At 41.7% G+C, this 13,218-nt stretch overlaps 1 protein-coding gene across 1 annotated transcript in view; it reads left to right on the forward strand.

Annotated features, from left to right (window-relative positions):
* Positions 1–8,912, forward strand: part of LOC128736148 (LIM/homeobox protein Awh-like) — a 72,299-nt gene extending 63,387 nt beyond the window's left edge. Inside the window, exons 3-6 of the mRNA XM_053830627.1 lie at positions 7,891–8,108; positions 8,203–8,421; positions 8,488–8,613; positions 8,688–8,912. Of these exons, the coding sequence (XP_053686602.1) occupies positions 7,891–8,108; positions 8,203–8,421; positions 8,488–8,613; positions 8,688–8,713 (589 nt within the window). The 3' untranslated portion in view covers positions 8,714–8,912. The remainder of the gene's footprint in view (positions 1–7,890; positions 8,109–8,202; positions 8,422–8,487; positions 8,614–8,687) is intronic.
* Positions 8,913–13,218: the final 4,306 nt, after the last annotated feature.

Genomic DNA, 13,218 nt, shown 5'->3' on the forward strand with positions numbered 1-13,218 from the left:
CGGAAAGCTCCATGTGACACGAATTGAGCGGAACGATCAGTTTGACGATGAATGTAGGAGGGAGACGGATAAGGAGAACGGTGGACAAGATGAGCAGTGCCACACATCAGAACTTGAAAAGACACAAAAAAAGAAGATGCAGCGAAATCAAGTCTTTCGGGAGAACAAGCGCTACCTGGAAGAGCAGGAATACACAGCGTTGGAGCAGTTGCATCGTTCTCAGGAAACGCGAAAGTTCTACCAGAAACTAATCGGATTCTGCAAAGGCTTTGTGCCGCGAACCGAAATGCGTCGGGATAAGAATGGCAGTATTCTGACGGACGATCGTGAGGTGACCGATAGGTGGAAGCAGCACTTCGATGAATACCTGAATGGCACCCAAACGGAGAATCATGGCGGCGGGGAAAACGATTTCGACGGTGTAACAAACGGGGCAAAGGTGTCAGCCCCAACGATATGCGAAGTTAAGGAGCCCATCATGCAGCTAAAGAACAACAAGTCAGCTAGCAAAGATGGCTTCGGAGCGGAGTTTATTAAAATGGGACCAGAAAAGCTGGCCGTTAGTATGCACTGGCTAATTGTTAGAGTTTGGGATACGAAAGAGCTACCGGAGGAGTGAAAAGATGAGGTTATCTGCCCGATCTACAAAAAGGGTGACAAGTTGGACTGTGAGAACTATCGAGCAAGTACCGTTCTCAATGCCGCCTACAAAGTGCTATCTCAAATCATTTTCTGCCGTCTATCACCAACTGCGAACAGATTTGTAGGAGCTTATCAAGCCAGTTTCGTCGAAGGTTGGTCTTTCCTATGCACCATTTGCTCGTTGACTTCAAAACCGCGTATGATACCAGCGAATGGAAAGAGCTAAGGAAAATCATGGACGAGAACAGCGTCTAACTGTTTCAATCTGTGATGGATGGTACATAGTGCTGTGTTCGGATCTCGGCTCCCTGTTGATAAATTGGCCGGTGGTGTAATGCTATCGCACTCGATTGTCCGAGGAATTGGAGAGCCCACAACTGAGTTAGCTGGTGAAACCTTATTAAACAGGCTTTGTCTTAGAACGGCAAACCACTTAAGTAAGAAAAGTAAAAGATGCTAGAAAATCAATTGTTAAAAATAATTTGGAAGAATGATACTTGTATATTGGCCACTTTGTTTTTTATCGTATTGGTTTCGACTGTGGATGGTAGTTGGGTTGGGTATTCGGCAGTCTCAAAATAATATCAAAATGATGATTTGTTGTAAATCCGACTGCCGAAACGTCGGATTTACAACAAACCATCCATCGTTTTGACATTATTTGGATACTGCAAAAGCCGAATAGTTGGGAGTATTTTCGTGGGTTTCAGCGCAGCATACGATATAGTTGAACGCAAACAGCTGTGGCAGATAATACATGAGTATGGTTTTCCGGACAAACTGACGCGGCAGATCAAAGCTACCCTGCAGCGAGTGATGTGCTTCGTGCGCGTTTCGATGGCATTCTCAAGTCCTTTTGAATCGCGTAGAAGGTTGCGGCAAAACTGCCCTGTATATTATTCAATATCGCTATTGAAGGTGTGATCCGACGAGCGGGTATCGAAACGAGAGGAACGATCTTCAGCAAGAGTAGCCAACTCCTGGCTTTCGCAGACGATCTCGACATCATTGCTAGAAACCTTGGGAGGCGGAGGCAATCTACGTCAGACTGAAAACGGAGGCTAAAAGGATACGGTTACAAACCAATACGTCGAAGACCATCTGGTAGGAAGAGGATCCAGAAAAAGCAACGTTTGTCTCCCACGGACAGTAACTATTGACGGCGATGAACTGGAAGCGGTTGATGAGTTCACATACTTGGGATCTCTGGTCACCGCCGACAATAATACGAGTAAGTATATCCAACGACGCATTCAAGCTGGAAATCGAGCCTACTTTTCCCTTCGCAAGTCGCTTCGATCAAGGAGCATACGCCGCAGCACAAAGCTGACGATGTACAAAACACTAATCAGACCGGTAGGCAGACCGGCTACGGACTTCAGACAGTAACTTTGTTTACGGAAGACAAACGTGCATTTGCTGTATTTCAACGAAAGGTGTTGCGGACTGTTTTTGGTGGAGTACAAACGGATAGCTTAGAGTGGCGTAGGTGTATGAACCACGAGTTGAAGGAAATACTGGGAAAGATTCCGATGGTACACCTGGCAAAGGTTTGCCGGACGATTGTGCAGTGAAATCCATTCTCTTCAAGAACCCTACCGTCACTAAGAATAGCGGAGCCCATCATGGTAGATGGCTCGACCAGTTTGAAGCCGACTTGCGCGTGTCGAGACGTGCAACGAATTGGCGACGAGTAGTCCAGGACCGAGTACAGTGGAGAGGAGTTCTTGATACGGCAAGAGCCACCCGGCTCTCGGCTGGTCGAAGATGTAGAAGAAGAGAGTATCTTCGTATTCGTCAAAGTGGCCGTCATAGCTTTATCGTATTCGTCATAGTTTTGGTTGAGAAGAAATTTGGTTGAATTGGGTGATTCATTTAGTTAGCATTTTTTCACCTTTTGAAAGGTTAGCTATAAATTAGAATCGGTTGGTTTTGTTTGTTTGTTTGTTTATATTTGAGACCTTTTAACCCTATATGGTCATTCAGGTCTATGAATCGGTTGGTGCACTCATGGCTAAAAGGGCGATTTTCTAATTAAATTCAATATGGCGGCGAAATGCAAGATGGCCCCTCGCAAATTGTCGCTATAATTCATGACCTCCGTATTTTGGGATGCACATGGCATAATATTCGTGGACTATCTTGAAAAGGGTAAAATCATAACCGGAGCATACTATTCATCATTATTGGACCGACTAAAAATCGAAATCGCCGAAAAGCGACCGCATTTGAAGAAGAAAAAATCGCTTTATCATCACGACAATGCGCCTGTTCATTTATGCTTAGTTGCACAAGCAAAATTGCATGAAATCGGTTTCGAATTGGTTCCTCAGCCACCGTATTCACCAGACCTGGCCCCCAGCGACTATTACTTGTTTCCTAACCTGAAGAGATGGCTCAACGGTAAGTGTTTTTACTCAAATGAGGAGCTCGTAGCTGAAATAGGGATGGCAATTATCACCAAAAATGGTTATCGATAATAATCGATATTTCCCGTCATTTTATCGATATTATCGTTAAGCATCGATAATTTTCAATACAAACCATATATTGACAGGCGAGGTCAACCAAGACACTGGCAGCGTTCCTTATACTCTATGTGTGTGACAGTAACCAACATGAATATGTTGAGCTTGATTGGTTAGGATTCTAGTTGAGCGCTGAACCCCGCTAATGTGAAATCCACCCAAATGTCTAGCAGCGAAAACTTTTTTCTTCCAGACTTTCAGACAAATATCTTCCCGCTGTTAACCGTGAAATCAAGCAGCAAGACAACAACCCTTTCTAGCAGAAACTTTGCCTTACGCGGTTTTGCTCAGATTTTTCTGCCGAATTTTTGTTCGATTTCTGTCAGCCATGTTGGAACATGTTGGCAAAGCCTAAACTCGTCGACATTCTAGAAAAAATTTTCTAAGTTTGTACACGAATGGTGGCCTTAAGGTAAAGTGCCCAGATTTTTTTGGATGAATGCGGGACATATTGATTGGCTTATTTGCTAAATCGGTTGGTAATGTTGAGTTATTTGTAAACAGTTCTGCTCGGTATATTTTTTCGCAGTTTAAAGGTACCGTGGTTTCGAGATATTCATCATGCAGGAGAAGAAATGAAAGTCATTGTGTGCGGTCATGTGCAGAATCCAGCGTCGGGTCGGGAGTTGGCGGGACAGACGGATTATCCTAAAAGAGCTGTAGTGTGAGTAATTGAGGGGTGCAAGTAAACTCTCAAGGCGGCAAGGCGCAGGTCAGACGTTGGAGTTAAACTCTTGATTATCAACTGCGGTTGAGGGACATTCGGAAAGTCAATGCTGATCTCAGCATCACGGATTGTGCTTTGGCAAAAGAACTGAATTCTGACTGTATTGCAAATCCGTCTGGGAATGACTACAGGTGTTACCGAGCAAGAATAACAGAAACCTCAAACAATAAACAAAGGCTAAAATCCGGTCTCGTGAGCTGTACGGCCAAGTGATGACGAAACGCGATGCATGTGTCTGACTCGATTATGAATAAGGCCGATTTCAGCCAAATTCACGGGTTAAATTCTTCATGCTCTGGCTCGCGGAAGAATTTTTAGCAGATTCGAGATTGGGTTTGGGGATGGGTTCATGATAAAAGGTCATGACTTGGCAAGGGATCTGTACACTGATACACTGGGGTTGGTACCTTACCAGGCGGATTTTGCCCTTCATTACGTCCCATGAAGCCTGTCGCAGTTTTAGCATGCATGCTACAATGGACACTGGACTTCAGTTCATCTCAAAAGAACTGAGTGCACCAAATTGTCCCCGGGTTCGTCCAGTTCTGCAATACTGAAGATGACAGCAAAAGCTGAAGATGAAGAGAACAGTCACCAGCGACATTGGTCAGATGAGGAATTCGAGGTGCCATCCGAATCCGGGACAGTCCCGCATAATCCGGGACGTCCGGTCAGCCTACCTTAAGGGTGAACGCATGGTGAAGAAGTGAATGCGGGTGTTTAATAGGCGGGGTATGTCATATAACCATATAAGAGTTTAAAAATATCGATAATTATCGTTAATCCAAAAATTTTATCGATGATCGACGATGCCTCGGAAATATCGATATTATCGATAAGTATCGATATGTTTGCCATCCCTCTGAAACTGAGGCGTATTTTGGAGACCTTCCGATCGAGTACTAAAAAACCTGATTTAATCCACCTAGTGGTGAAAGGAACCTTTGTTATACGATCTTACTTGCTATTTGAGATAGAAATCGACACGTTTGGCTTACATGATTTTTTTGGAAATTGAATAAGTTTACAAAATTTGAACCAAATAGAAGCACTTATAAATTTTGATAGTTCCTTTTCTCATGAAATTGCTGAGTAAGTTGTTACTAATGAGGGTAAGTCCAAGTAAAAGTGAGTTGTAAGATGAAATATTATTCTTTAACATATGCATTGCGTAGTAAAGGTCTAGTTTATAAGTTTTTGAACTATGCATAATTTCCTGTAATGCCATTCTATTTGATTCACAACAATAAAGTTTTCTTGAATAAATTTAATCAATTTTTATTAACCTTCGGTTACTCACGCTGTTGTATTTTGTACAACATGTGTAGGTTTTTGAATGCCATATTGTTATAAAGTTACAAATCGTATATTACGTATATACTAACGTATATTCTTCAGTAAACTTGTTATGAGCAAAACGTCAGAATTATTCAATGCATTAATACTTTAAATTGTTAGGAAACAAGATTAGCATAAACCGACATCACAGAAACGAAGCAAGTAGCATGTGAGGTGTACCGCAAATGGCCCCAACTGGAATTTTCTTTCGTTTCTTCATATGGAAAAATGGTGTCTGTGTGCAGCAAAACTACCAGCAAATGTAAAATGTTTAAAATGTATCCGTCTGTTGGTAGTCGAGTAATTCGGGGTCAAAATCAGGGTATTTTTCATAATCAAAGTTCTACAGTTCGTGAACAAGGAAACATAGAGGTATACTATGTTTAGCAAAGTTGTGTATTTTTATTATTTATACAACTTTGTAATACATGAAAAAGTCATACAACAATTACAAAAAGAGCTAAAATAGAAAAACTGATTTTTCAAATTCATATACAATAAATAAGATCTCTTCGTTGAAGAGATAGAAGGTTACTGTCTTCAGCAAAATTTCTTGTAATAATATGCTCTAAAACTTTGCAGAACACATAAATGTGTTATATTGAAATTGAAGGAAAATAATTTTTTTATTTCACTTTTAGGGGGATTAATCAAAATTCAAATTCTACCAGACGATAGAGCTTTCCATTTCAAGAAACTCTTCCAAAGGTTCGATAAACTTAAAACCAAGTTTTCCTAGTCAAAATTCTAGTGCGCACGTTTTCTTTGGTTTTGGGCTATTGTGCGCGCGAGTAACTGTGTTATAAAAGTTGGCGCGAGTGTTAGAGGGTTAATATCTTTTGACCGGTAAAACCAATTCTTACGAAATTTTGCATATATATTCGTAGTGTGAAAACCTCTCGTTTGATATTAAAATAATTGAAATTAGGTTATTTTTCTTGGTTAAAATCATTATAAATTATTGTTAATTTTGGTGTGGTGTATTGAATTACTCATAACTTTCAAACTAAACATCCAATCAAAAAACCATTCAATGGTGATCTATCCGGTTATATTACCTGCCAAATGAAACTAATAGCACGTAAATCGGTTTGGCCATCTCTGAGAAACAGGCGATCATTTGAACCTTGTCAAAACGGGTTTTTTAAGCATAACTTTTAAACCACTTGTTTGTTTTCAATAAAAATTGGCGTGAAGTTTAGCAATAGTAAGAGCTTTTATTTGGTACTAAGATCGATGAAATCGGTTATGTGGTTCCGGAGAAAATCGTGTCACGTAATTTTCACATTTTTGCTTATAACTTTTAAACTAAAAGTCAGACCACGAAACCATTTAATAGTGATATACTAGGTAAAAATACCTTTCAAATAAAAGTTATAGCAGACGAATCGGTTCAGCCATCTCCGAGAAATATGCGATTGAAAATTGAAGCGCACACACATACACACATACACACACACACACACACACACACACACACACACACACACACACACACACACACACACACACACACACACACACACACACACACGCACACACACGCTCACACACACACACACACACACACACACACACACACACACACACACACACACACACACACACACACGCACACACACACACACACACACACACACACACACACACACACGCACACACACACACACACACACACACACACACACACACACACACACACACACACACACACACACACACACACACACACACACACACACACACACACACACACACACACACACACACACACACACACACACAGACATTGCTCATTCGTCGAACCTGATCGATTGGTATATGTGACACGGCCCTCCGGGCCTCAGATCGACATCGTGTTTTTCGACCAATTCCTAAACCTTTGTTATATTGTATAACAAAGGTAAAAAAGTTAGAAAATCGTTGGACTCGCTGAATCGAGTTAAAAGGAGAGTATTTTGAAAAATAAAACCGACTTTGACCAAAATAAACGGCTCAGTGTTTCATTTTTCAGGTACTTATCAGACTGCGTAGTATGTTTCAATACAATAATTCTCTGCAGACCATTTACCACCAGGGTGCATATTTAGTGAGTTGAGAAATATTTTAATAAATAAATTCACACTTTTCAAATTATTATTTCATTGCGGCAGGCAATCCGAGACAAACTAACTTATACATGACAGTGTACTACCATTCGTCCCTAAAACAAAAAAAAACTTCCATTGAAAGGACAGGGAGAGCAGGCATTTTGCAACGATTTTATTTCGTCAGCATATCAAAATTGAATGCAAATTATTGCATACAATCTAATTAACGTGATGCAAATAAAAATTGCAGTCGAGTTTTTCTTACAAGTAGTTATATTATTTTTTTGGATTATAATCTTTTTCAACGTTTTCCGATGTTTATAGAGGGGTTAAGTTTCTTCTAGGGGATTTAGTAGAAGAAACATGTAAAGCGTAAATATTTTCAAATCATTTAGATCAAAGTTCTATATCCGGTTCAACTGATAACGCCTTTGTCCTTATTTCATTCAGCTTGTTCAGTTCATTTCACATTATGTTTTAAGTGGTTTTAATACCCATTATACAGCACTAAACATCATCATGCAAATTTTGCTGAGCAATCTATTTTTTTCGAAAATATTTTCAGAACTTTTGGCGCGAAATGCTCTAAATGCAGCCGCTCGATTGCACCCTCCGACTGGGTCCGAAAGGCCCGGGACCTGGTGTTTCATCTGGCCTGCTTTTCCTGTGACACCTGCGGCCGGCAGTTATCCACCGGTGAGCAGTTTGCGCTGATCGACGATAAGGTTATGTGCAAGATTCACTACATGGACACCGCGGACGAGGGCTCCAACTCGAGCGATGGTAGGTTTACGTTCGTCAATGCCAACGGTTGATTGTTTATATAGGTTTTTGATGGCTCAATAAATTTCGTTTCCGAATGGGCCCTATCCCGCAGATGGTTGCAGTACCGACGGTTTCAACAAAAACAAATCGAAACGTGTGCGGACAACGTTCACAGAGGAGCAGCTTCACATCCTGCAGGCGAACTTTCAAGTCGATAGCAATCCGGACGGGCAGGACTTGGAACGGATAGCCCAGCTGACGGGACTCAGCAAGCGGGTTACTCAAGTGTGGTTCCAGAACTCGCGGGCGCGACAGAAGAAACATACTCACGGTAGGTTTCAACTGGTCGATTAGCGTTATAAAATGGGTAGCACTGAACTTTAAATTCTCTCGACAGTTCCTCGGGATCATAATGCAGCAATATTTAATTCATTGCGGCAGGATCTTAACAACAATAGCAACACGAGTCTTAGCGACAACGACAGCGGTATGGGAAAGTCACCATCGATGTTCAATTCTCATGGTAATGATTCACAAAAAAGATGAAAAGATATGAATGATTTTGATTCTGTTTTTCCGATCAATTTTTTTTTTCAGTGAATTTGATCAACTTGATGGTGTAACACATAGGGATGCAATCATTACTGCAGCTACCGCCGGGTGGAAGCTGCCAAACCAATGATTGCTGAGCCGTTTGACAAAACAACAATAATTTGTTGCACCCATGTTGTAATATTTATAGCACATGACTTCAGATGTATCATCGAGAAGGTAAAAACCAAAGATCGGAATAATGCTCGCTCTCAATAGCGTAAAGCAGTGGCATTCTAGTTATATTTTACTGATAAAATTACATATTGTTTTCATTTTAAGTTATTTTAAAATAGATAATAATCAAACAGATGATCATCAAGATACTTGTATACTAATGTGCATAATGATTTGCATTATTTATTATAAGCTGTATTTGTGAATCATAAGCGTAATTACTGTGGTGATAAATACAATATAACTGTTTAAACTGAAGTGTTTTTGTATCGCCGAAAGAAATCAAGACTAATTATGAAAAGTTTGCGCGACCTGTAGTTCAAATAACCAAACCATCTTATTTATTTGTTCAAAAATACTTGTAACTTTTTACCCCGATAATGGCATAATCCAGTTTGAGTGATTCTTAACAAACTACTAAATTTATGTTGTTCATTTACTTGCAATAATTATGATTTTGAATTTACTAAAACTGTCCTCAATAAATGCTGCAATAAAACATACCTTACTTATCAGTTATTCTGATGCGTAGGGGAATGTCGTCGTGGTTGGGCCATCTTTTGGTCCACAAATCTCATTTCAAAAGAAACTTTGGAAATCTAACAAAGGTCTTATTAATAGTTCGTATTTAGACCTTTGTATTTAGAACTTTATACCAGCGAACAATTGAGATAACTTTGGGTAAGTTTGAATTCAGTTATATACAACAGCGATCATTAACACTCTAGCAGGTAAGCTAACCTTCGCTCTTAGAGCCTCAGCACCGCATGCGAAGTCTGTTTTGAATGGATAATAGACAATATGAGAAATGTGTTCTGAATAGATTACTTGACATTTTGGCATCTATGCAGGTTGGACTCGGTTATCCGGGTGAAAAAAAAATATTTTTAATGGTAAACACGTTTTCAACGTAAAAACGTTTCATTTAACCGTTATGTATTCGGCTGGGTACTCGGGTAGCTTTTTAGACTTTATTGCCTAGAAAAACACGGTTTAGCTCAACTCAGCCAGCTAAAACTCATAGAATACTCCTAACTAGTGGGAATACACCTTTTGCCATAATCAGACCGCCTCTAGCAGCAGGGGGGAGGGGAGTCGAATGGGGGGGCTTGGAATTTTTTTACCCCATAAGTGTTAGGATGGGTACCCGGGTATCAATTCTTGACCGATTTTGGATCTTGAACCGTCAAAAGCTCGGAAAATTTATCTATTTTTAGAGACATACTAGGCATGAAAAAAACAGAAAATCGATTTTTCAAAAATTGTAACTGTATTCAACTGTGATTAGCGAAATTTCCACGATTATCTAGCAAATTATATCGGTTAGCGAATTAGCGGTGCCCAAAACTAGATAAATGGAATGACAAGTTTTAGGAAATTATAACAGCACTGGAAGCACTGATTACGAGGCCGAAAGCGTACTCTGCCAATATAGATGCATTTTTAAGGCACAAAACAATACATGCATCGAACGGTAGCCATTTATCCTGCCACCTTTGAGCCATTTTCGGTTTCCCCTTAACATTTTTCGAAAGCAAAAAATATTTTGCAGATTTTGGCCATTTTTACTTTTTAAGGAAAAGAACATCTATAGAACAAAGTAATCGACCTCAATTTTCTCTGTGACTAGCCCTAGCCCTAGCCCTGGCCCTAGCCCTGGCCCTAGCCCTAGCCCTAGCCCTAGCCCTAGCCCTAGCCCTAGCCCTAGCCCTAGCCCTAGCCCTAGCCCTAGCCCTAGCCCTAGCCCTAGCCCTAGCCCTAGCCCTAGCCCTAGCCCTAGCCCTAGCCCTAGCCCTAGCCCTAGCCCTAGCCCTAGCCCTAGCCCTAGCCCTAGCCCTAGCCCTAGCCCTAGCCCTAGCCCTAGCCCTAGCCCTAGCCCTAGCCCTAGCCCTAGCCCTAGCCCTAGCCCTAGCCCTAGCCCTAGCCCTAGCCCTAGCCCTAGCCCTAGCCCTAGCCCTAGCCCTAGCCCTAGCCCTAGCCCTAGCCCTAGCCCTAGCCCTAGCCCTAGCCCTAGCCCTAGCCCTAGCCCTAGCCCTAGCCCTAGCCCTAGCCCTAGCCCTAGCCCTAGCCCTAGCCCTAGCCCTAGCCCTAGCCCTAGCCCTAGCCCTAGCCCTAGCCCTAGCCCTAGCCCTAGCCCTAGCCCTAGCCCTAGCCCTAGCCCTAGCCCTAGCCCTAGCCCTAGCCCTAGCCCTAGCCCTAGCCCTAGCCCTAGCCCTAGCCCTAGCCCTAGCCCTAGCCCTAGCCCTAGGTAATGGTACGAGTTGATATCCGCACACCGTAGTGAGCATACGTTGAAGATGTTCGAGAAAAACCGGTCATCGTTGAGAATATGGTCGATTTAGTTCAATGTTCTCTGATCATGTAATCTCCAAGTGGCTTTTTGGATATCTTTGCGGGGAAAAAAGTACTTTTGATCACCAAGCCTCGAGAAGCTGCAAAGTTGATGCATCGCTGGCTGTTATTTTTCGTGTCGATGTGCAGACTATGAGGCCCGATTACCGGTCTATACATTGCTGTCCTGCCGACCTGGGCGTTCATATCCCCTATGACAATCTTGTTGTCTCGTGGCGAGCAGCTGTTGTCGAGTCTACTTTCGTTTGGACAATGCACGTTTTTGATGGTGTAGTTGAAGAAACGGCCTTTTATCCTTTACATCCTTTTGCTGATCACCTTTCAGTCCACTACGCGATGCTGCATTCTGCCCATCACTACGAAGCCCATTTCCAGTTCGTTGGTCGCTCCACCGCTATCGTAAAATTGAGCCTGGCAGCCACGGATCCTCAACACCTTCTCATCTTTGCGACAGATCTCCTGTAGTGCCACGATACCGAACTTTCGGGGTTCCAACAGATCGAGCAGCATCTTGTCGCCTCCTACGAAATTCAGTGACCTGCAGTTCCAGGTACCAAGCATCCATTTCATGTCCTTATTTTCGTTGCCTTTGACCATACCGAATATTCCCAGTCGAATTTTCTAGCTCTTTCAAAGTATTTTAGATTTTGTAGGTTGCCTTATAAGGGCTACGCTACCGAGTCCGGTGATGTGGCTGCCATTTTATAGTACCGAGGCCGTTTTTATAGTACACGGGACCTCCTTGCATGACCTTTGTTTCCACCAGAGTTACCACGGAAATTGATTAGAAGAGAGAAGCTGCAAAATCTCCATAGATTTTTTCACTTTATTGTTAAGCTCCACAAACGCACACAGATAACACGGAACGGAAGGAACAGAACAGGTTCTATTTCAATTGTTTTTTTTTTCTGTATGTCTGAATGTGTGAGCATGCTTTGAATTTGTGTGTTTTGTAAATGTGTAAATGTGAATTGGAAGTGCGTGGGGGATGGGTGCGTAACGTTAGGCATACGGATATCGGGCATAATGGACGTTAGCCATAATTTACAAAATTTCGCTTTCCTACGAATACGTACTTGAGTCAATCATGGATGCGTCACAATACAATGCGAACCGGGGCTTCCATTTATTATAAACTAGCTGACCCGACAAACTTCGTATTGCTACAAATTAACCTGTGTTGTACATAAATCATGAATCTCGGATGATCTTTGTCACTATCTCGAGTTTTGCAAGCCCCCCAGTGGGCGGCGCTTCCGACGGCGGGTCACCGGCAACACTCGCGACCGGCTCGTCCTGAATGATCTAGTGTTACTATAGATAGTTTTTGTGGTCTTGTTATTGATTAATGTTTTATGAAAGAGTCTCGAATTTCTCGAGTTGGATTAGTTTTTGAGTTTCGCAAAAATTTCTGTTTTATTTGTATGAGAGTCCATATCCCCCTACCACAGGGGTGAGAGGTCTCTAACTATCATAAAATAAATTCAAGACTCAAAAATCTCCTACATGCTAAATTTGGTTCCATTTGCTTGATTAGTACTCAAATTATAAGGAAATTTGTATTTCATTTGTATGGGAGCCCACCCTCTTAAAAGGGAAAGGGGTCGTAATACACCACAGAAAAAAAATTCTGCCATCTAAAACTCTCACATGCCAAATTTGGTTCCATTTGCTTGATTAGTTCTAAAGTTATGAGCAAATTTGTATTTCGTTTGAATGGGAGCCCCCCCCTCCTAAAAAGGTAAGAAGTCCTAATTCATAATGGGAAAAATGGTTGCCTCCAAAAACACCCACATGCCAAATATGGTTCCATTTGCTTGATTAGTTCTCGAATTATGAGGAAATTTGTATTTCATTTGTGTAGAAGCCCCCCCTCTTGAAGTGTGGAAGGATCCTAATTCACCGTAGAAAATATTTTTGCCTCCAAAAACCTCCACACGTCGAATTTGGTTCTATTTGCTTGATTAGTTCTCGAGTTATGGGGAAATTTGTATTTCATTTGTATTGG

Source organism: Sabethes cyaneus, chromosome 2 (assembly GCF_943734655.1).
Source record: "Sabethes cyaneus chromosome 2, idSabCyanKW18_F2, whole genome shotgun sequence".
Taxonomy (NCBI): Eukaryota; Metazoa; Arthropoda; class Insecta; order Diptera; family Culicidae; genus Sabethes; species Sabethes cyaneus.